At 41.5% G+C, this 25,019-nt stretch overlaps 1 protein-coding gene across 1 annotated transcript; it reads left to right on the top strand.

Moving 5' to 3' along the window:
- Positions 1–856: 856 nt before the first annotated feature.
- rbm38 (RNA binding motif protein 38) lies at positions 857–23,689 on the top strand. The gene is made up of 4 exons (XM_085144893.1): positions 857–2,193; positions 3,630–3,753; positions 6,986–7,040; positions 22,173–23,689. The coding sequence occupies exons 1-4, from the start codon at positions 1,972–1,974 to the stop codon at positions 22,522–22,524; spliced, it is 753 nt and encodes a 250-aa protein (XP_085001019.1). The 5' UTR covers positions 857–1,971; the 3' UTR covers positions 22,525–23,689.
- The last annotated feature ends 1,330 nt before the right edge of the window (positions 23,690–25,019 follow it).

The following is a 25,019-nucleotide window of genomic DNA, read 5'->3' as shown; positions in this document are numbered from 1 at the left end:
CAGACTTACAGAAAGCGCTGAAACTGTGTTTCTGCTGCAGTATCTGAGCCTTTCAGGAGCTACAAGTGTGTGTTACAAGCAGACGTTCTCCTGGTCCAAGTATTAATGAGACGTGAGTCTGTGTGGAGGAGGGGAGGTGAGTGTGTCTTTGTGTGGATGAGAGCTATCAACATGTAGTGGGGGATTCGGGCGTTTGGGTGGCCATTCCTCTAAAACAAAAGACGAGAGCTTCTTGTCATTTACGTCTCGCTTTCATCTGCAGGGATGTTTCCTGCAAGAGCCCCGCCGCTCTCTCAAACGTGTGAGCTTTTGTCATGTATCATCCCGCCTTCTTCCCTCATCTTAATTATCCACCCCCACCCTCTAATGAAAGGATCACACACACACACACACACACACACACACACACACACACATCAGGCAAGGCCATCCCATCCCCACGAGTGCTGCAGCTTCTGTTACTGTACAGAAACTTTAAAAGACTATCCGCCTTTCAGAGCTTTAAATAACTTTCACTTGATTGACTTGCTGCTGTGGGGTGACTCATTCACCCTTTTAAATTCTCCAACAACTGCAAGTCTGAAATACAAAGCATATATTAAACGTTTCCCTTCAGTTTTAAGGTAACGTAACAATCAATCAGGGCTACGAGGGATTTTATTTATCCATCGTAGCTCTGAATCATCACACAATCACGCCATCTCTAACCAATAGCCATTTACAATATGTACGTTTTGTTTTTATTAGATTATTCTCCCACTTCTTATCGATCTATGAACAAAGGAAAAAAATCATTCTAACGTAAAACTCCTTAAAATATTTACAGTTTTTACAGCGAGGTCCTTTTTGCCTTTCTGTAAAATATACTACTTCTGATGATTCAGACCTCAGAGGGTTAAATAAATACGCAGTGTTTCAGTTGGAGAAATGGGTAATCAGCAGGTTGGAGATGTGAAGGTCTCCTCTACTCTTTATGAAACTTCGTCCACCGGTTAATGATTTCCAGGGGATGACTTCCAGCGCATGCATGTTAATGAAGTTACTCAGAATGGGGAACTATTGGGTGCAGTGAATTGCTTCACAGCGCCGCCAGCACTTCTGTGGCGTGTTAGTTTGGTTCAAACAGTCAGGACAGTTAGAGCTTTTGTGGTGGGCGAGGAACTTGGCATATTTTAGCTTAATCGAGAACAAATTTCCTTAATAGTATTTTATCTCTTGTAAATTATACAGTAGCACCATTTTGGCTGCTTCACTCGCGGAGGCTGGTTTTGCTAAAACCTTAATTGCGAGCTTTAGTTCAAAATAATTCTTCCTTAAAGCCATGCTGTGGGAATCTTGCCATACGAAGTCCAAAGTTGTTGTTTTTTTACAAACTGCCGGTTTTATGTGTATTTTTGGTGAATTGTCATTCTCATCACTGTTTTCCTCGCACCAACTTTCTCCGAAGCTTCAAGTCAAGTCATTCTCAGGCGCGCACACGGTCCGGTTTTTCCTGGAGACATTTGGTCCCCTTTGCTCTCCACAGCAGCAGACATCAAATTATCCGGCTGTTCCGTTTCATCATTTCACTGACCAAGTTGGGGGTTTCCTCTCTGTGTGTGTGTGTGTGTGTGTGCGCGCGCGCGCGGCGGCAGGGGGTAGGGTGGAGCAGGAGGAGGGATGCGCGGATAGGAAAAGACGCACCGCTCGTCTATTGGACCAGAAACAGACTGGGCGCATGTAACCGCCTGTCCAAGCCTGGAGACTTTGCCTTTTTTTCTACGGACGGGAGACAAGAGGGTCCAAGACAAGTACACATCTAAAAGCGGTATATGTGAGGCAACCGGGGGCTGCGAGTCAAGCCATGGACGCGCTGTTGGCGTTATTATAGGCTGTAGGTGACCACAGAGCGTAAAGTTTCCGCTACTGTCGTGTTGTGTTTTTTGTTTTTTCCTTTGTGTTGCGTTTTTTTTTTCTTTATCTTCAAGCCGCATGAGTTCACCGCTGTTTTTAGGTCAGCTGGTCGGGGTTCCGTTAGAGATAATGCACCCCACCATGGAAAAAGACACAACTTACACCAAGATTTTCGTCGGCGGGCTTCCTTATCACACCAACGACGCTTCACTTCGGAAATATTTCGAGACTTTCGGGGACATCGACGAGGCAGTGGTGATCACGGACAAACAGACGGGAAAATCCAGAGGATACGGCTTTGTGAGTCAATCTAAGTTCATCTGCCTTTTCTCTGCTAGAATCAGAGAGCAACTCAACGCATGTAGAGTGAATAAACAAAGCAAAAAAGAGCGTTTAATTAAGGTTTTATCAGCAACTTCAAGTCTAATTAAACGGAGAGCGCTTAAAGCACAGTAGCCCACGTCTGTTGTAGCTGCTAATCAGTTTAAAGTGACTTTATCTTAATAGTTAATTACATTATTCTTATGTTTTTCATCGGAACCTTTTTTTAATGTGTGTGTCTCGGGCTTGCACGCTGCACACACTGCCACTTTGTTCAAGCAGGAGCCATGTGCAGTGTGTCTGGTGGTGACAGTCACATGCCAGAAGCATGAGAAGCAGGTTATATCTTATAAGTGTGTCATCAATTATCTCCACTCTCTCCAAGTACAAATGGAAGCTCGAACAGACACAAAACAAGGGCACACACACCCACACAGATACACTTGAGTTGGTAATAAGCTGCTACAGCTGTGGGCAGATGTCTGTGTCGTCTGTGTGTGAGAGTGTGTGTGTGTGTGTAGGGTGGGGAGATGGGGGTCCCTGGACTCGGAGGTGTGACATGTCAGTTGGCTCTGCAAGATAAGGCTGCAGCAGTTTCATGTTGACTTCCTCCCTCACAGCCCTCCCCCCCCCTCTGCCAGGATGGGTTTTGGTTGTTTGTCTGAGTGACTTTGAGTTAATGTGTATTGAACTTCAGATTATCTCTACCTACTGCGCAGCCAATGAGCTGATCAGCTGAAGCAGCCATGTGTTGAGCTCCCCCCTCCCTTTTTTGAGAGTTGGGTAGCAGCATGCTCATTTCATCCCCGACGTCTCTTTAGAGGTCTTAATTCTTGAACCACAGCGATCTAAAAACCATCCACTGCTTTATGTTTGCATAAAGGTCCAGAGTCTGATGCTGTAAAATGAAAGCAAGCATAGCTGTTTTACTTTCACTGTCCCACTTACTGGCAATGGAGCCTGCAGCTGTGGTTCTGCATTGTGGTGTAACTGCACTCTCTGTGTGTGTGTTAACCTGTATCACCCCTTCCCAGTTTCTTTCTGCCCACTCCTCAACTCAGTCCCTCAAGGTAGATTCTAGCATTTCATCCTTGGCAGGCCAGGGTGAAGAAAAAAAGTCTGCCTCCTACACTTCAACCCACACCAACACAGCTGAAGCTCCACTGGCAGCTTTAAAACACACTCATTTCTCCTTTCATGTAGTGGAGTCAGTGTCCTGTCCTGCAAAAAAAGGGGGAAAAAAAGATTAAGGAGACGAGGACAGAAGCATCCTCAGGGTCACCCCTCTGTGTTGTTTCATCCTAGTGCTCATGCTGGCATCCAGACTGTAGAGAAGCTTTCATGCGTTGCAGTTTTGTCGGTTTAAGAGATTACATGAGTGGTATTAATGTGCAATGCTGTGACTCTGTCTACAGGTGACCATGGTGGACAGGGGGGCGGCAGAGCGCGCTTGCAAAGACGCAAACCCCATCATTGATGGCAGGAAGGCCAATGTGAACCTGGCGTACCTGGGGGCGAAACCTCGCAGCTCACAGTCAAGTAAGCATCATTAGTCTGCGTCTATTTTCTTTCTTCGAAAACTCATCGAACAGGAGGTAGCACCGAGCTTCTTTTTCATCAAATGCTATTTGAAGGTTTGAAAAGGTGAGCTTTAAGTGAGTGGTTTTGGTGGTTTGGTGAGTATTTAGAGCAGTGTCCCACAACTGGTGCATGCAACCACCGGCAGGGGAAGGACAACCAATAAAAAACGTGAAGTGAAACTCATTTGAATAAGTGTGTTTTTTAACATTTTTTAAAAAACAAAAAAACTAATTTGCTGATGCCAGTGTGAAATTCAAATTAGATACTTTTTTATTGGTAAAGATTGATAAAAATTGTGGAGGTTAGACGTGACTTTTTTGACGTTTCAAGTTGGGAATGGCACAAAAAGTAAAAAAAAACAAAACGCTTATTTAGAGCAGGAGTCCTGCAACCATGAGAAACAAAATTTAGTTGATTTTGATTTGGCTCTTATCGTGCACCTCTGGATGACTTTGAGTGCTGCTGCTTAAAAAAGTAGAAAATATTGCTCTGTGGAAGTGCAGTTTGGACCACTTGTATTTGCGCATCTGAAATTCACTACTGGCTTAAAAACTTCTTGAATTTTTTTAAGGATTTATGACACCAAATAAGGTGTATGAGGTTTCCACAGTGCACTATCACTAGGCGTATTTAAAAAATATAATTTAGTAATTTGAGGACAGTATGGTCGCGTGTAGGTGAAGACCATCACCTCATAGCAACCAGCCTGCTGAGGCCTGCATGATCTCTCTGTTCTCCAGCATCCTCCCACAGTACAAAGATATGCATGTTAGGTTAATTGGTGATTCACCGTAGGCGTGAATGGTTGTCTGTCACCCTGTGGTGGCTCTGTGACAGACTGGCGACCTGTCTCGGATGTACCCTCTCCTACAGCCTTTGACCTTGAATTGGATAAGTGGAAAAAAGGGATATAATGTAGCAAATTGATAGGCGGTGGCTTCTAAAGACTTCAACGTGGAAGAGATAACATGTTTGAGATTTACAGTATAGTAAGCCACAACAAATACTTAGTTTTCTAGATTATATGGGGGTGGGGGCAGAATTAGTCAGTGACAATAGCACAGGGGAACCTTTCTGAAGCTCATGTAAGTGGCTGACGGTGTTTCATATGCAGTCTCTGCTCTTTTTTGTTCTTTTCCCAGAGACAAATGTTCCCCCATATCCATTCTGTTGCTTTCAGGAATCTTTCTCCAGGAATTTGCCTACATTCATAAGTCCTTATACCAACGCTGTGGTTATTAATTCTCATACTGAGATGATGATCGTTGTTCTCTCAGTGAATAAAAAATTTCAAAAATTGGAGAAAAAAGTAGCCAGAAATCTACAGGAGGCGTCTACAATGCTGAACAGGCCAGTCACAGTAGCTGCGGGCTGATTCAACACGACATGTAGTTGTGTTACTCGCGTCAGGCTAAGTTGAAGGTTTTGGTTACCTCGTAGGTTACGACTTAGATTTCCTGCTGAAGCATAAATTTGGCATCACTTCAAGAGCAGACACTGTTTATCAGTCAAAGCCTTGAGTGCCAGCTGAAGACAAGCAGCTGGCACTCAATGCTTGGGTGCCAGGTGCCAGCTGAATAAATTCATTCACAAGCCACCGTTCTGTGGATGTTGACGAACACGGACGTTACTGGAAGAATAATGTGAATATAATAGATCATGAAGGTGAATATCGCAGCCTGTGATAGTCTGCACGGAAGGCTTGGAATAACACTTATTTGCATGAAGACCCTGGTTATGATCACATGTCCAGGGTACGTGTTGGCAGATCGGGAAACTGCATGTTATAAACATGTTATTCAAGTTTTACCTAATTCTGTCACAGCTTGTAGTTAGCAACTACATTAAAAAAAAAAAAAAAACATAATAGGGAAGTATAAAGGAAGCAGAATATTGTAAGCCTTAAAGTGTACTGTTACTTTTAGTTTCCTTTACTGAGAAACTGAATCCAGGACACTGTTTGACGTGTGAAATGTAAAAAAGCTGCAGGTAGACAATCAAAAATCTGGATACTGTTGAAATATGAAGTCTTCTTGTGTCCCATGTAAACAGCACATTCTGAATAGGATCAGACTCACTTACAGTAAGTGTACTTCTAACCAGCTAAAGGCCTTCTACGTTGTTGAAGGAACAAAGGCAGCAAATGCTCTCAAGCAGGCTTCAAATCTCTACATATTTACATTTTACTGAAAGGAATGTTGACCCAGAGCTTTGTGGAGGACAAGAGAAATCACAAAAAATATAAATATATGCTTAAATGTGACATTAGTTGGATAAATCATGGACGACCACTGGCATGCTCGTCACCCCAGCCAGCTGCTTATTCCCACCATACATTCGCTCCTTGTGTGCTTGAGTTTACGCACAAGCTTTTCCGCCGCTGGGCTTTTTGAGAGATAGCCACCACCGCACATGTTTTGTGCTTCCCCTTCGACATCTGGGTGCACACCAGACCTTGACAGCAGCTCTCCCTCACTACTCCGTTTAAAGCGTGCTGGCTGAAATGCCATGGAGTGTAGGTGTGATTGACAAACAGCAGTGCCAACAACAACTGACTGTGTGTCCTTATTTCTGGGCGAGGGCTGCGACGCAAATCCCCAAGCATGCGGCTGATGGGAGATGGCAGCGCTTGGTATTTTGTTATTGTGTGCGAGAGCAGCGAGAGAATAGGAGAGCAGGGAGAAGGCGAAAAAGAGCAAGAAGGGGACGGGACTGTTAAGAGCAACAAATAACAGCGTGCCTGTCTCCTCTTTGTCCTAGCGAAGGAGGAGGGGTGATGAAGTCATGTCAGTACAGTAAAAACGAGGAATGGGAAGGAATAAATAGCTGCAGGAATTTAAAGATGAAGTCAGAGGAGGTGCAGAGAGGAGGAGGAGGAGGAGGAGGATACGTTTCTCCTTTCTTACTCAGTCTCAGCTGACTCCCAATGAAGTCTGGAGGCAGGGAGGTCGCAGATGTTTGTGAGCAATAGAGTGCATCATTATTTGTATGAGTGTGTATGCTGGGGGAATAACAGTGGGCCTGTGATACTCCCGTATACATGCTAACCTCTGAGAGAGAAAAAAACAGACAGAGAGGGAGAGAGCAGCTCTGTCCTTGTCTGCCCGTCTCTTCTGTTGTCTGTATAGCCAGTAGCTAAAATATCCCGCCTTACCGCTGCCTCTCTCTTTGTCTTTGTCTCTGTCTGCAGGTCTTTCTGTTGGAGTTCAGCAAGTCCATCCTACGTGGGCTCAGAGGCAGTATGGGTAAGACAGGGAAGAATCAATACCACTGTTTCCAACACTCTCTCTCTCACTCTCTCTTACCTGCCTCCTCCTCCTCAACACAATACATTTCACTCCTCCGCCCTTGACATTTGTGAGCACTCGCTCCTTTTCTGCACTTGGGTCTCGGTAGTCGCTGGCACTCTGCAGCGCCTCAAGAATGTATTCGACCCTGTGCCCGTTTCTATATCGGTGCACTGGCTTTTGATGTCTTCTGTTGTCTCTCTCTCTCTTTCTGGTCCATTAAACCCATGAGAAGCTCAATTCTGAATTTCACTCATGCATGAGTTGGGCTTCACTGAGGCAACAAGCTTTTTAGTCAAACTTCCCCCATCCCTTCTTTTTCTCCGACTTACACACACACACACACACGCTTCCTCACATTTGTGCACACAGAGGTCTCATTGCATCACCGTAGTGCCACTCATGAGTCACTGTGTAGTTGTGTAATAGAAAGTGGTGTTTTTAACACCCTTTAAAAACCCTGAACATGATCCCAACTGGCTGCAAGATAGAGACTGTGGCAGGAAACTGGAAAAACAAGAGTCTATAAACATGCAGGTGCTAACATGTTTACTGTGCTCACTGCAGTTAGCTGTGTATATGGATACCCATAACAATCAATAAAAGTTTAATCTTGGTTGTTATGCTGACCCTCGATGTAGGAGAAAGGCAAGTGTCTGTCATCACTACATATAGCAACAGCAGTGCCTTCTAGTTAATGGAGACAGAGATATTTTATATGTGTTGTTATGTTGTTTGGTGTCTATTTAATACAGCAAGCTTGTAGGCAGCAGCATTTATTACTGCAAACAACATGAAGGGCAGTTTGCATCCCTTTTTTCCACCGTGATTCTGACGCTGATGACATACTGCCTTTATTTGAAGTGTGAATTTATTGCCACAAGCTGACAAGACAGCAGCATTATAGCGCAATAGTAGTGACACAATAAAATATCCAGTGACACAGCGTGAGTCAAATGTAAGCACAAATGTAGCCTAGGCAGTGTTTTCCCTGAAGTTTTAAGTGTAACACAACTGCTCAACACTATTTGGTCTTCCTGTCATATGGAGTGAAGCTAGCAAGCGCTCCAGTGATGCTCGGTTGAGTTGTTTACTTTTGGCTTGCACATCACAAACCGCTAACATGTCCTCATAACCCTAACCCTTCATAATCTGGTTTTATTTAATGGTCTATGTTTGCCTCAAATGTTGAAACAAGTTTGCTGTTTCCACTTCCCCCTTCCACTTCCAAAAATTTAGGTAGCTCCCTTTTTAAGCACTGCTGCTCTCCCTCTCAGACATGTCTGGGCTTTGCTTTTGTGCGTGTTAGGGATGTTTGATGTATAGCATTGCTATACCATTGGTATCATGAGATGACACTTTTTAATGCTGAAAAATTGTGCTGGAATTATTGTGGATGGTACGCTGTGGCACAACCCTAGATAACATGCAACAGTTAGCGCAACTACTATAATCAAACGCTGCAAACAGAACTTTCCATGTTTGACAAGATTACTCTCTCAAAATTCACACATCTTGCAAATAATGATTAAATGATGCCACTACAATTGTGTCCATTTAGATATTTGCCTACAGAAAGAGTTTTTAACCAACACAAACATGCTACCCCAGGACAGGAATAGGAGAAGCGTTAAAAAGATGGGGAAAATACAATATGATAAGTACAGCCAGCAGCTGCACTAAACACTTTTAAGTATTTTTAACCCTCGGTTTCACTTTAATTTCCCTTTAAGTAGTTTATAATAGTGCTCTGTGTGGATGTTTGCACACTGATGCTTCAGCCCTGCACCTGATCAGAGGTGTTGTTTCTTATGAAATATTGTACACTTTCACTAAGTCAGGAAAAAGGCCTGTTTTGCCACTAGTTTCCGACATCACGGTGTATGTCAATATCTCATGTATCAGAGTACAAAGGATTTAATGCCAAATTACTAAAGAGATGAATGGCAACAGATGTATCGGGCTGGTGAGCTGGTGCTGGTTTCTTGGGAAGAATCAAACCTTTCTGAGAAAGTGTAATTCACGGGTGACAGACGTTCTCATTCAGTGTCCCAGAGTTTCAGTGTGAACAAGAAAGGAAATCTTAATGACTCAGTTCCTGAGTAAAACAAGGGGGATGACTCATATCATAGACTGCTGCAGACAGTAGAGAGACAGTGCAGGTTGAACCCAGCTGATGTGTTGTTGTTGATGACTGGATGGATGACTCTTCTTCTTCTTCTGTCAACACCTACTTAGTCTTGACTCAGATGTTTGGTGTATCGCCGGCGAGGAGGTGATCTTAGGAGAAGATGTTACCAACTGTCACAGTTGTTGATTTTGTTTTGTGTGTCTGGCTCTACTATTGACTTTTTGAGCTTCATTTCAAAATCAAATAGCTGCTATTTTGGTCTTTGGCTGTCACAAATCTGAAGTTTTAGCGATGGGATCTTCTATATTTTAGAGGTATTTTAAGGAATTTACAGGATGTAGCGTTTTGGAAATGATCTCTTCGCTCTGATTTTCTGAAGGCTGACAAGTTCCGATCCTGCGGCTACAGAAAAGTCCATTAAAAACCTCAACTGTTCTGAGTGCTATTAATATTGCAGTCCTCAATTTCTGAATGAGTGATGAGGGAATTGAGGCTGACCCAGATGAGTCTATGAATGAGTGATGAGGGGTTGATAGAAAGTCTCCCAGAGTGCGAGAGGAGATTTGACGCAGAGGGAGTCTTTTGTTAATCTCTGCTTGCAGGAAGAGTCACAGTTTGACACCTCAGACTGAAGAAAAACAGCTGAAAACATCACCTGGCATACCCCAAAGGCAAACACAAACCACAGGTGGCACTTTGTTTGTTAGGGTTAAAACACCTCAAAATTCAGGCAGTGTGTAATGCGTGTGTGTTTTGCAGGTAGCGGTTTAATTTGCTGAGAAACTATTGGGACATCTGTGAAGAAAATAAATGAGACATATGAGGTGAAGCAAGAGCCCTTTCAGTTTTCTGTCAGTATGAACTGAAACATTGGATTAAAAAGCACATTTGTTTGGTCTGTTAACAAAATCCACCTACATGTAATTTTAAACCTAATTATCGAATTGTACTTTTTATTTTACACTGTGGTGTAAAATACTAAAACACAGTCAAGGTAAAGTCATCTTACATATGAGGACATAAAACATCATCTGGCCCTTGGCATCTCTTAAAATTAGGTAAGTGCAGCCTGTGAAGAACAACAACATGTCATACTAGATTGTGTCATTATTTATTCAACATAAACTAAACCAAAAATGCAGAAGCAGTGTGTGAAAAACAAACTGCACTCCATGATTAAATAGATAGAGCCACCTTTATCAGCAATAACTGTCTGTTGCTTCACTTTATGGAGGTTTGCAGACTTTGACTGGGCTGTTCTAGAGTTTTTGGTGTTTGGGATCATTTTCCTGTCGCCATCACACACGCAGCAGACCAATGTTTAGGTGTTGAATACCATACAATAGTTCATGGTCAACTGAAAGGTGGCTGAAATGTTCACAAGTCCTGTGGCTGCATAACAAGCCAAGATCACCCCCGGTCTCTAAATGTGACAGCGTGTATCATGGCATCTTTGGTCTTGTCTGTTCAAAGGACATTGTTCCTCTTGTGCTGTTTTCAGATGCAACTTTGAAAACCTAAGCTGTGTTGCCATATTCTATATAGAGCAAATAGACCTTCGCCAGGCATGACTTAGGCATGTAGACTCTGAGATGTAACTCTTAGGTTTTTTGCAGTTTCTCTGAGCATTTCACAGTCTGATTTGCTGTTACGTTCACTCCTGGGAAGATTATTGGCACATTATGTTAACACACATCTGAATGCTCCAGACCAGCAAATTGCCTAAATCTTTGCTTTAATAGAAATGGTGAATTTGCTGGAATGTCCAGTCCCTGGAAAACTGGCAGCAGCCTTGAATGTTTGCCACTTGTGAATAATCTTTTCTGCTGTAGAATAATGGACTTTTAGAAGGCAGCAACAACTGCTTCTTTAAGATCACTGATGATGCCTTTACTCCTTGGCATTGTGTTAACACACATCTGAACACTCCAGACTGTCAAATTGTTGAGCCGCTCTTACGTCCTTACGTCTTGTAATTGCTATGAAACCAGTAAGGGTGTACTTAGTTTTTCACATTTTGTCATATAATAGCATTTTAATATTTAATATTTTACAGTTGATCTTAGATTGTATTTACTAATTTTAAGACCTGCTATGAGCCGCTTATATTTTATAGTTTTTTCTATTTAAAGCATTCAATTTAAATGAGGGTATACTCAAACCGACGACCGGATGATACTCCAGCTTCTCAAAACTCAGATCAATGAAAACTACTGAGTGAGCTTTTATTTTGAAGAGTTGCTATTAAAAAAAAAAAGAAGCAAATTGTCATAATTGAGAACTGAAACTAGCAAATGCTGGGCTGTTTTTGTGTCATAGCTGACAAAGATGACTAATTTCTGACTAATATTGTTGGTTTGGTTTAAAATATCTCAGCCTGTTCTGCTTTGATTTCAACCACGCAGGGTTTTTTTTTTTTAAATCTCATGTGTGCAACAACTATGTGCATGTCAGTGCTGAAAAAAAGTGAAACAAATACATTCATTTTGAGCATTCCCCTCTGTTTTTTCCTCTCCAACACTGCCTACTTCGCAGCCATATTACCATCAGTTCATGATGTGTCTTGTAAACAAAGTTGAGTTTCATTGTTCGAGGGTGTGTTTAGGGAAAAATCTGTTGCAAAAGAAGAAGCAATACCAGTGTCTGCCACAGCGTTAACCTCAGGAGGTCTCAGTGCACCACAGCTGCAGGTTACTGCCTTTTTCTCAACAGGAAACTGTCTATTTTTGAATTACTGCTATTACCGCTAACGTTGATTTTTATCTCTTTGGTGCAGATAAGAAATCAAATCTGCTGTTTGAGGACGGCGTTCTGATGAATGTTGGATACCACTGCTACTGTTCTGAATCCACCACAGTGAAACAAGCAGACAGAAGGAGACTTGAGCTAATATTGACTCTTTAAACAAATGTGAGAGAAGTTGTTTAATCTGGAGTGCAGATTTGACAGAAATTACATGTTTAAACTGGGGATAAATAAACCTTGCAGCCTGAGTAATGTCTAGATTTTTCAGTTTCTTACGTGCAAAGGGCACATCTGTCCCAGCTCAGATCTCTGTGCTCCGAGGCTCGATGTGTCTGTGACATGATCAGTATGACTGCAGTCAGTTTCAAACATTTCTTGGCTGCATGAAGGACTTTTATTTTAGGCTCAACTAAAAGAAATAGTCCAAGGTTTAAACAGGGTCATGCTGTTGAGAAAGAACAGTAGCTTTTCCAGTCTTTAATCACAAGATAGTTGGGCATTCACCATTTTTCACTTTAACTGAGGGTGTCTTTTCTCTCTGATTATAAATCTAGGACTTGTTTTCCCTAACTAATGATCTTCATATTTAAATTTATTGAACTGATTGGGATCTTTTTTTGTGTGTAGGATGTTGCCGTTGTCACAGTTTCTTTTTTATTCTGCATTTTTGCATTTGTGTATGCAAATATACACTTTGTTAGTTCCACCCATTCAACTAGTAGATAATCAGCCAATCACATGGCAGCGAATCGGTGCATTAAGGCAAGTAGACATGGACAAGACAAGCTGCTTGAAGTTCAAACATAAAAGGTTATTTAAGTGACTTTGAACGTGGCATATTGGTTGGTGACAGACAGGCTGCTCTGAGTATTTCAGAAACTGCTGATCTGCTGGGATTTTACCACACAAACATCTCCAGGGTTTACAGAGAATGGTCCAAAAAAAGAGAAAATATATCCAGTGAGCACCAGTTCTCTGGGTGAAAATGTCTTGTTGATGAAAGAGGTCAGAGGAGAATGGCCAGACAGCTTCAAGCTGATGGGAAGGCAGGAGAGAATCTTTAAATGCATATCACCAGGTGCCACTCTCACCAGCTAAGAACAATTCCAACCACAATTCACCAAAATTGGACAATAGAAGATTTTCAAATGTTTTGCGCTCATGCTTGTGCAACAGACAAATCTGCACCAACTTTGATTGTAATTGTGATAAAATGTAGTTTATAATTTATTTTTGACTGCACTTTCATTAGAATTTTAATTTTAAAAAAATGGTGAATTATTATGATTTATTAAAGCAAATAACCAGTGAGTCAAGGAGGCTTCAGTGATAAGAAATTATGCATATTCCTTTAGCAGAAAGGTTATTCTTATCATTTTAAGTGGTAAGTGGGGGTTTGTCAACAAAGTCCACCTATAAGCACTTTTAAATGTCACTAATTAAAATTTAAAAATTCCGTAAAAGCAAAAACAAGGATCTATGTGCCAGAATGACAGCTCCCTTCCCGTGATAAAAACCTACCAGGTGGGTTTCAAATCAGACTATTTCTTGTTCTAGCATGATAATTATGAGCTTTAGAGGAGCTAGTGGGTGAATTTTGTTAAGGTTTTAGGTGCCTCTTTAAAGTTAATCAGCGGCTGGCCGTCATTTCATATTTAAGGGACAGATATGAAATTCTTCTCATCTAACTCAGTGCGAGAAAAGCAAACAAACATGTTTTTCCCAAACGTCAAACTACTAGACATAAGATTCGTCTAAATATATCCCCATGCCTTTTGCTGCCCCCTGTTCCCACTTCACCATCGTCACTGTGGGGCTCCCAGTGGGCTTTCTTCCTTTGTCTGCTCACACAAACTCACACAGTAAACAGCAAATATCAAAAATAAACTCAAACAAAGCGCAGCTCTCTGTCTGCTGCTTTGGCATATTTGCTTTAAGTTTTTAGAGGACAGAGGACAGACTGATGCCAAATGTGGCTTTGAGGTACAGCTGAGTTAGGGTGGAGGGCTGTGGGGGAGCATGTTCTCATATGAGGGAGGAGGGCAGGCGTCTGTCGCCCATAGCCGCCTGCTGTCTGCCTTCAGCACCCAGAAGCTGCAGCAACGTCGACGCGGTTGCTTGGCAGAAGTGAGATTCTTTTTTTTTTCTGCTCTTTAATTTCTTTTAAGTGAAAATAAAGGAGGGTGAGGGAGATGGATGTGCGGTGAGTCTATTTAAGGTGGAGGCGTGGGGGAAGGGAGGGGGGACTTCCTGTTGAAGCAGTGGAACAGAGCAGTAGAGGATGGGAGGAGGGGGTGATAGACTTAAAGCACACCTGTGGGTGGATGAAGTTGTGGCTGGGTTCAGTGAAGCTTCAGGGTCGTGTGATGTGCGTTTATTATGAAACGCTCCTCAACGAAACATCAGGAAATCAGTGAACAGCCTCAGCGGGCGCCGACCTGTCGACTTGTTTAATATGTTCACATCTGTAACTCTGTATCTCTCCCTGTCTGATTTTCTTTTCCCATTCTTCCTCTTGTCTTCTTCCCCCTTTAAATAATCCTTCTTTCTCTTTCCTCTCAGTCTGCAGTCATCACTCTTTCTCTGACGGGGGGGTTTAGGTAGACGGCGAACCCTCAGGTGGATATTTTTCTTACCCAGGGACCCAATTAGGAGCGACACCTCTGTTGGATGAAAAGCCTCATTTAACAAAAAATGTAAAGAGATGGTGTTGCAAGCTTTTCAGAGCACACAGAGCACAGTTGTCTGTTAAAAGATGACAGATTTTGATCTCTGATTGCATCTTTTTCCACTTCTTCCACGTCGGGTTATGTTTTTTTTTCTTCTGATGTGCATTTAAGCACTAAAGTCATCTTCCCATCCTCTGTCTCCCACTGTTGCCTTGATGCTGACAAATAAAGTGCATAAAATATAGATCGAGGCCAGTTTTTAATGAGCAGTGACTTCGCATTTCAGGCTAAATCAACACTTCTGTGTTCCTGCAGGCGCCTCACAGCAAAGACCTGCCAACCTGCCAGAAATGTGACAAGAGAAAGGCATGTCTCGTGTTTGCATCATGTAAAGTAATCCTACGACTGCTCAGAGCTGCAGCTGCCACCGTCAGACAATTAACTGATTAGCCATCCACTGATATTGATTAATTGTAAATTACTTCCACTTAGTTGTGAGGTTTGCTGCTTATCTGTGGTTTACATAGGGGTAAACTGAACATGCAAACAATTTAAAACAAACCACTGCGAAGACTTTAATGGGGATTGTACTCACCCAGAAGGTTATTCTAGGAAATTGAGGAAAATAACTATTGGTTTAAGTCTTAATCAGAGCAGAAAAAGCAGAAAAATAGCAAACGCTGTTCTCAGTGAAGTTCCCAATTATGCTTGTGAAGCTCCAGCTGCTATAAACAACTATTTAAAATATTCAAAATACACTCACTTCATTAGGTATACCCATTTAAATGCTCATTAACGCAAATATCGAATCAGCCAATCATGTGCTCAGTGCATTTAGCCATGCGGCTATGAAGAGACGACATGCTCAAGTTCAATCTGAGCATCAGAACGGCAAAGGTTGTTGGCGACAGACAAGATGGTCTGAGTATTTCACAAACTGCTGATCTGCGGGTATTTTCCTACACAACCATCTTTAGGTTTTTCTGAAAAAGAGAAAATATCCAGTGAGCGGCAGTTCTCCAGCTAAAAAAAATCCCTTGTTGATGCTAGATGTCAGAGGAAAATGACCACATCTTTGGACAGTAACTCAAATAAACAAGCACTGTAACCAAAGTGTGCAGAAGACCATCTCTTGAGTGAACTGCACATGAAGCTCCAGAAGACCATACCATGTGCCGCTCCTGTCAGCTAGAATGGAAAAAATGCTTCCTGGTCTGATGAATCTCAGTTTCTGCTGTCACATTCAGAAGGTAGAGTCATGGATCCATGCTGCCTTGTATCAACGGTTCAGGCTGCTGCTGCTGGGGATTTTTTCTCGGCACACATTGGCCTCTTCAATAAAGGTTAAAAGCTTTACTTCCACGGCCTACCTGAATATGATTGTCAACAGTTGCTTAAGTGTGTCTCCACAGTTCATTTTAGCTCCGTGTCAACATTAGAGAGCAACCACAAATGGTCTGTACTCTCTCATTTATCAACATGATGAATGTCAGTCACTTTATGTGCACACATCTGCAGACACTGGCCTGAGGAAGCAAGAATAGGGACTACACATAACTTAACAGCGAGCAGTTTCATTCATAACAGGTTTTCTCAGTATTACACTGAGAACCAGCTACATGTATCAACACAGAGTAATCTATAAAGGAAAAGTTATAAACATGTATTTTGAGTTAAATACCTTCGATATCTGCTTTATAACCCTTACAAATGGGTACTTATTCACATTAAAAATCTGAACAATTCATTGGATGTGTGTTTGAAGTAAAAGTTTTACATCATTTTGACAGTTCTGAACATTTTCTTTTCTTTATGGATGAATTTGGGCTTACTTTGAAAGAAGCCGTGGCTTGAAGGCAAAAAAAAAAGACTGATGTAACATCCTTTGAAATCTTGAAATCAAAAGCAAACGGTGACCTGAAAGCTCCTTATTTACTTGATGATTATATTTTATGTCGTTAGGAAGCTGACAAATAACTTCAAATGAAAGCTTTATACCTGGAAAAAGTTAAAGCCGTTAAAGTAGATCAATCCAGGTCCGGAACAGGATATTTTGAATGTTTTTTTTATTCGTGCAACAAGTGAACGTCAGATGGAAGTGAGATGGCGTTCATTAGACTGACATGTGCTGGATTAAAACTCAGGCGTGAGATGGGTTGAAGTCAGGAGACGTTTCCTTTTTTTGACATTTTCTTCTCCGTGTCAGCCTTATTTGAATGAATCAGATTTAAATGTCTTGCTTGCTTGCTGACATGTGAGCTGAGTGTCCGGCGCTGATGTTGGCATTTCTATCACTCACCCCCCCTCAAGCTGCGTGTGTGTTTATCGACAGAGGACGGAGGGTCATGCGTGTGCCTCTCCATGAGTGTGTGTTTGTGTCTTTGACTGACTCACTCTCCTCACATCTCTCATCTGTACTATTATAAGCTAGGCTTTCCTAAGGCGTGAGGGATATGATGGCTGATCCTTCACCTCTCAGCATCGCTCGTTCCTCGTCTAAGGAGTCCCGACCTTGAACCTCAGCAACAAAAAACAAATAAACCCCTTTATGGATGTTTGGGTTTTTATTCTCTTTGGACAGTGCGTCCTCTCTCTTTCATGGTGCTGCCTGGTTTTGAGAAAGGACAGTGAGGGGGAGTGCAGACGTGGAAGATGGCTGTGAGGGAGCGAACCCAGAGAGGGGAGGGAGAGCAGAGTCGGTGGAGGTTATTCTGCTCTCATGGGTCTGTTAGTGAGTGCACACCCATGCAGCTGCACCAATTAGTCCTGCCATGCTTGAACCCCCCCCCCCCCCCCCCCCCCCCACGACACACACACTCTTCTAAGCTGCTTAACTAACTACACACAACCTGTTAAGTGTGTGCATATATTACGTTTCCTGCATGTTCACGTCTTCGGGATGTGGCGTATTCGACTGTGTGATTCAATGTGTGCGCTGTAATTTAGAGTTTGCGTGCCTGTCTACATCCCCTTTGAGTTTGTGCGTGTTTGTGCGCATGTATAAATGTGTGTTTGACAGTGATGCGATGATGCCAGGCACGGGGAGAAGAGAGGCGAGGCACAGCTCCCACTCGTACGATGCCACTGTCACATTGGATCAGTCAGGCCGGTGCAGGCAGGCAGCGGCACACAGCCGTGGGAATGACACTGCACTTCTGCTCCGGGGGGATACGAGATGGGATAGAGAGGGGTCGAGGAGGCAGGATGTTGCTAGCTTCAGCTTTGTTTTGACTTTATATGTTGTTGAAACCGTGCAGAAGATGATCTTCGTCGTGCCAGCCAGAACTTCAGCAATTTTGTTGGCCCTTCCTTCCTTCTTCTTTTTTTTTTTTAAATTGAGTAAAGTTTGTAAAAAGTTACCAAATCAGAATTTTGTATGACTCAAATCAAACTTTAATGATATTTAATAAATTATAAACTCATTTTTTCTTTTTAATTTAGTAATGAGTTTTTAATATTATAGAAGAAAAGGAATGGTTTTCAGGGGTTTTAAAGAAACAGGAGGAGGAGTCACACATTTGCAATTTATAAATACACCTGATAAGAAAATATCCCACATTTTTGTGGTTAATGTTTTAACAGTGCCTGTGTATGCATGACACCAGGAAGCAGGAATAAAAGCCAAAAGACCAACTTCAAAAACAGGCAGTGGCCTTAAACTTAAAGGCTGCCAGTGAGGACAAACAGTGAAGGCAAGGTCCAAAAACTGGCAAAAGGTCATCTGTGGGAAAGTACCAATGAATACAAGAAAAGAAAAAACAACCCAAAACCCCACAGAAAATCTGAAAAGCCACAGGTGGAACACAGGAAGGATATGCACTGAAGAGGGTGGCTGGTTAATTTGAAATACCCGTGAAAGACAGCGCAGGTGAGACTAATAATTAGGGAGGGAAGGATGGAAAACTAACAAATCCAAAACCATGAAAATGGTCATGGACAGTCTCGTAGTCTCAAGAAGCAACTGAATTACATTTAAAGAGACCTCAGAATCAGTTTCACATATACTGCCTTTAGTGGTATTTTAGTGGTATTTTATTTACCCATCGTTTTTCTTTTGTCCAGTTCAGCCGTACAACTAGTTAAATAAAAACCAAAAACAACTTTTAGAAATCATGAATCATCAGTAGTTGAAAAAAAATATTAAATTTTCTTTCTATTGCCTACACCAGCAAATCAGAATAAGCCTGCAGCTATCTAGCATTAGAGCTCTGGTGATGAGGGTAAACAGGTTTGTGGATTTTGTTTAGGGTGACCAATCAGAGGGCACGATAAGTTAAAATAAGTTCAAAAGAAGAGTTCAATTTGATTAACGCTTAAAATGAATATATGGATGCTGTATTTATACTGGCAGCTATCCTGCACATACTGGCGTGTGTCTGTGTGTTGTGTATACAGCACAGTGGCTGTGTGCAGGCTCAGTGTTTGTTGTGTAATCACACCTGATCCCTGCTCGCTCTCTCTGTTTAGGGGTAAGCAGGCGCAGCGGCAGACCGCCTCTCACTGCTCCGATCACCTGCTCAGACGCAGTGACAAGGTTACTGTCAGGTTAATGACTCTGACTGCAGGCTGTAGTGTTAAACACTGTCACGTTCTGTTGTTTTTACTTAAGCAGCGTAGCATAACCTAGTTCCTTTGATATGATCGCTGTTGCTTTTGCCAGATGTAACTGAGGATGTTCAGGTTAAGTGGGCAGCCTCAGGCAAGGACATGATTGAATACAAGAGGACAGTGGAGCGCTTTTTTCTCTCATTATTGTTGTGGCTCCAAGTGCAGACAATCTCATACCATGCATCTATTGTGGCAGCTTGTGTGTGTGTGTGTGTGTGCGTGTGTGTGTGTGTGTGTGTGCGCGTGTGTGTGTGTGTGTGAGTGCACAGGTGTCAAATCCAGAAATCATATTTTGGAAGCAAAACAGATTTTTTGAAACATAAGCCAATCCCGATAAGAATAGTTTATTGCAATTTAGTGTTTCTTACCTAAATGTTTCATTAGGATCAAAGCGTCTTTTTTTTTTTTTAAACCTTTTTCAGGCAGTGTGCTAATTAAACTTAAACACAAGGGAGGCGATCTATTTTAAGGGAGCAGAACTGATAATTGCTTTTTAAGGAGGAGGAGAACCTTTTGTAGGACTCAGTATTTGGGGTATAGAGAAAATGAGCATTCGCTAAAGAAACTGTGAACGTAGAGCATCTCGTATTACCATCGCTTTAAAAATCAGACCTCTCAGTGATATACAGAGTGGCAGCTCTGCACACATATTTTCCTGATGTTGCCATTGGATATTCAGACAGAAATGGATGTTGTCAGGCCTGTGTGTGTGATTTTTATGACAATCTTTTAAGTCTCAAGAGGAATTTCTGCTTCATCTTTTGTCTTTGCTAACCACTCTGCCCATACAAAACATGTACTGACCTACATTCTTTTTATTGTTTTTCTCCATATCTTAATGTTTATTTTTGTTTGTTTGTTTGTTGCATAAAAAAGGGTTTAAAATTGGCAGAAAACGCCCAGAAACTATAATGTTATAGGCTAATTTGAGACATCTCCACTAACATCAAGTGCAACTTATAGGATATACATTTAAAAAGATATAATAAATAAGACTTAACGGCAAACAAAGCTACATGTCAGACCACACACTGACTTGCATACAAATTACATAAGTTAGCATGTGTTTGTAGTACGTGATGCTAATGTGTTCACAGTAGCAATGAAAAACATGCTGGATTATTTAATTTTTAGCATTAGCAAGGTTTAGCATTTTAGCATGCTAACATGCTAATATCAACTGATTTACAGTAGAAGCCGAAATAATTATAATTTCCAACGCAGAAACTGAGGACGATAGTTCTTAAAATGTCATTTACGTTTCTTTTCTAGCACCTACTGTGGCATACAGAGGAAACCCTGAGTTTCTACCGTTGGCATTGTGAATGCAAGCAGAGGAAAAGTCCTCAAAGAAAGAACGTTATTACAAGACAAGTTCTGTGAAAAACTAAATACAACCCACAATTCAATAGCTTGCATGAACACATTTAGCAGTCTCTCACATGACTGTCAAGGAATTTTGGCCCACTTTTCTTTACATCATTAGTTCAGTTCTTTGATTTTCATGGGTATTTTTTTTTATGCACGCTTAATGTCCTGCCTCAGCATTTTAACCAGGCTGAGATATGAGCTTTCACTGGGCCATTGATTCTTTTCTTTTTCAGCCGTTTTTCAGCCGTCTGCTGTTGTAGATTTGCCAGTGTTTGGGATCATTGTCCTGTTGTATGACCCAATTTGGACCAAGCTTAAGCTTTCAGGCAGATGATCCTACATTTGAGTCTAGAATACTTTGGTATACAGAAGAGATCATGTTTGACTTAATGACTACAAGGTGTACAGGTGCTGTGGGTGCAAACAACCCAAACCATCACCCCCACCACCACCGTGGTGTGCTTGACAGTTGAAATGAGGTGTTGATATGAACATAGGGCAGTGCTGATATGCTGTGTTTGGTTTGCTTCAAATATGGTGGTGTGCATTATGGCCAAACATCTTCACTTTGGTCTTGTCTTTCCAAAACTCTTGTGCTTTGTTCAGAAGCAACTTTGCTGCCGTGTACTTTATGGGGAGAAGAGGCTTTCTCTTGACAGAGTCAGTCAAACAAATAATACTTATTCAGTCTTTATCTGATTGTGCTATCATTAACTTTAACATTTAACATGCTAACCGATGCCTGTGGAGCCTGACTGACTGCACTGTATCGTCAGACTTTGGAGTGAATTTGATGGGACATCCACTCCTGGGAAGATTGTGGCATTTGGTTGACATACAGCTGAATGCTGCAGACTAGCAAACTACCCAAAATTCTGCTTTTTAAGAGTTTCTCACATTTATTGATGATTGATTTATTGATCAAATGCACTTAATTATAAGCACCTGGCGCATACTCTCCCTCTTATCTACAATGAAAGCAGTAAGGCTGCAAAATTCCATATGCCCGTGTAAACTTGCTTTTTCACATGGCTCCCAAAAAGTTCCCCAAAACTCTTAAACCCCAAAAGGTGCTGTTAAACAGGTATGAGTGATCTTAACAATAAACGATAATGAAGCAATAAATAAAGACTCATCGGTTACATTTACAAATGATATGACAATTTTCAACAAAGTCCTATAGACCTATCCTTGTAACAGTTGTGCTTCAGTCAGTGTCATTTTTTTTAATGATTTCAGTGATTGAGTTTAAAGAATTTACTGAAAGATCATGAGAAAATGTGTGTAACATATTATATGTTTATATATAAACACATTAAAAATGAGAAGTCCCACGTTTATTTTTTAGTGTGCTTTAGTGTTAAGCATATTAAGTTTATATTTCTGGTTTTACTATAGAACAATATGGTAATTGATTTCTTGACTAAAAAAATAATATTTATATGATAAATAATTGAAATGGTAACAGAATTGCAATAATTAGTCATTTAATTACCGTTTTGTAAAAACCAGATAATGAATTACTTAATATTTGCTAACCAAACATGTGTTTCTGTGTCCCTCCAGGCTCACTCAGCAGTACGTCTACCCCCAGACGTTCCTCCAGCCCAGCCTGCTGCTCCATTCTCACCTCAGCCCGACAGCAGCAGCACTCACCTCCCCTTACCTAGACTACAGCCCCACCTACACGCCCTATGCCTCCACAGGACTGGAGCAGTACCCCTACACCCCATCGCCGTCGCCCTCCGCTGGCTACCTCAGCTACACCTTCTCCCCCAGTACGCCAGCGCCCACTGTCACAGCATCACCAACCCCTCCGGCTGCCATCCATCCTCCTCTAGCTGCACTCACTGCTGTGTCTGCTGCACCGCAGGCCTTCCTCCACTACCCTCTGCACCAGCCAGACCGCATGCAGTGAGCAGCTCTGAGCATGGCTGCAGCTGCTGACTTGATGATTCGAAACAGCGTGACTGTTGACTCGTGACATCATCAGGATGAGACTAGAAGTGGAAGAGAGTGTGATATAATCAAAAGGGCTTCTCAAGAGCACTCTAGTTCCTGTTTTTTTATTATTATTGTTGTTGTAATAGTTAAAGAAAACGTTCTATTACTATTGTCATCAGCATACACTCTGAATGTTTTTCATCAGTGGCAGCACTCAGAGACTGGAATTAGACGACTGGTAATTTTCTGGATGTTTCTCTTGCTGCTGAGTTCGGAGGCAGTCTGACTTCGGGGTAAAGACAACGAGGAAATATGTTTGACATGATGCTGTGGTTGCAGTTTTTCCAAAGGTACTGAGCTGAATGCTGGGCTCTAGCCAAGCTGGGAGTCAGTTCCTCCTTCAGAAACACAGCTCCAATTACCTCCTCTTCAAGGTTAACTTTCTGTCTATGGCCTTAGAGATCTGTCTCTGTACTTACTTCATTTTGTCATTTTTATTAGTCTCACATGTGAAACAAACAAAATGTTTATTGTATTCCCTTTTGTTCCTTTTCTCCACTGCTGGCAATTTGTTTTGTAGTAATTACCACAGAATATGCAATATTAATGACAGAGGTGGAACATTAATAAGGTAGACAACACTGGTGTAATATTTTTGTGTAATGCTACTGCTAGATTGTCACTCTGAGATCGACTTTCTTAACACTTCAAGGATATTAGTCATCACATGAAGTTCCTGTAGCTGCTTTGTAGGCTTTCTCAACTTTTGCAGCAAAAGCATCTTCGGAGTCGGTCTTTATTCAGTTACTTAGGTGTCAATACAGATCAGGTAAATGTATGTGGATGTCCAAAAGTGTTTGTATGTCCATGTTTGGTCTCTGTGAGTGTCAGCGAGTGAGAGACATACGGTATAATGCAGTATATGCTGGTGTCAGGTCTGAGCTCCTTTTCTAGCCTCTTGTACTGATCAGAGTTGTTTCTTTGTTTTTGTTTTTTCCTCGAATGCAGAAATCAGAGAGATTCTTTAGTCGTGATACTGCAGTTTCCTGGTGCCGCCGCATCATCTTAGTAGTCTTAAAACAAGCCATACATCACATCTTAAACAAATATGCAAAAATAAAATGAATATTTCTAAATGAGATGTGCTATCTTTTTCTTAAGCAGGTCAAATCTGAGTACTTCTGGACAGTACATACACCAGCAGCAGCACAGAAAATTTACATTTCATTATGTCATTGAGTTGCTTTACACTGGTGAACTGGAAACCCGCTGAAGACATGAAGGCAATAGATTTTACAAATATGTTAATTACCTTTCTTACAATGAAAAATCATCAACCTTGGCCAGCCAATCACAGCCAGTAGATCCACTAAACAACACATTATGTCTTGCTTGTTTAGCTACATTTGGCCTCAAGAAAGCCTGCCTTTTTCTCCTCCTTTGGCTCTCAGTGTTAAACTAAGCATTTACTTTATAGTTACTGCACAGCACTGATGTGTTTTGTTTAATAATCCAAAAGACCAGTGGTTCTCAAACTGTGGCACACAGAGCAGAAAATATGGAATAAAATGAATATAATGTGACTTCAGTCGAGAAAGCAAAGAGGAATTTCTGACTTTTACTTCACTAGATTTGCTGTATTGGTAATGATTGATACTATTAAGGTGGTCAAGGAGGTTGTGGATCTGGTATGTTTACTCTGAAAATAACCATTTTAAAAAGCAATGTAAGAATTCCAGTAAGAGAATTACATTTTACAAGAGGTGGGTCTTGACTTGAAGGTGATCAGGAGGTAAATCCAGGATCAAGGAATTTTTGGTGGCATTCTTTGCCATTGCAAAAGAAAAAAAAAAAGGACATTTTGCATCATATTCTCAAAGAGACATCAATGACATATCAATGTCCTTTTTTGAAGACATTGACTTGACATTCTTGAGAAAATATCCATACATAATTCTCCATCTATAAACAGTATGCTAACTCAGCTCCACGGAGTACCCCACCTCTCACTCCCTGACAGCGAGGACAACTCTAGAGGATGGATGGATTTATTTAGATTAAATGTTAAATCGGGGGATTTCCTTTTATCACTCCAGCAGCAGGATTTAGTATGTTGTGTATGCAGCAGTTCTTCTTAAAGAAGAGACTGTTCACTGTAGTGATGCGGCTTAATAAAGTGTCAAATCTCTGAAAAAGGTTGAGTCTGTAAATACTGTAGTTTATCAGCTGTAATCTACAATAAAAGCTTTAACCATGTTTCTTATCAAACTCAAGCTATAGTCCTCATGTGGGGTTGACCCTGTCTTACCCAAAAGACACTCCCTTAATCTAAAGCAATATATCACTCAAGCCACACCCACACAAAACGAGAGCCCACTCTGAATGTTTGTCGTTTATGGTTTTGGCCAGAAGTCATTCGGCTGAGTCTAATTTTAGATGTGAGATTATCCCATGTGCTCTTCATGCCCT

This window comes from Neolamprologus multifasciatus, chromosome 20 (assembly GCF_963576455.1).
Source record: "Neolamprologus multifasciatus chromosome 20, fNeoMul1.2, whole genome shotgun sequence".
In the NCBI taxonomy this organism is placed as follows: domain Eukaryota; kingdom Metazoa; phylum Chordata; class Actinopteri; order Cichliformes; family Cichlidae; genus Neolamprologus; species Neolamprologus multifasciatus.
The sequence above is the reverse complement of the archived record's forward strand: the minus strand, read 5'-3'. Positions and strand labels throughout refer to the sequence as shown.

What these genes read in the sequence shown, in the direction of transcription:
- rbm38 (XM_085144893.1), top strand. Translation starts at nt 1,972, where the DNA reads ATGAGTTCACCGCTGTTTTTAGGTCAGCTGGTCGGGGTTCCGTTAGAG. An exon ending in AATCCAGAGGATACGGCTTT is followed by an intron (nt 2,194 to 3,629) that starts GTGAGTCAATCT and finishes CTCTGTCTACAG; the next exon opens with GTGACCATGGTGGACAGGGG. An exon ending in ACCTCGCAGCTCACAGTCAA is followed by an intron (nt 3,754 to 6,985) that starts GTAAGCATCATT and finishes CTCTGTCTGCAG; the next exon opens with GTCTTTCTGTTGGAGTTCAG.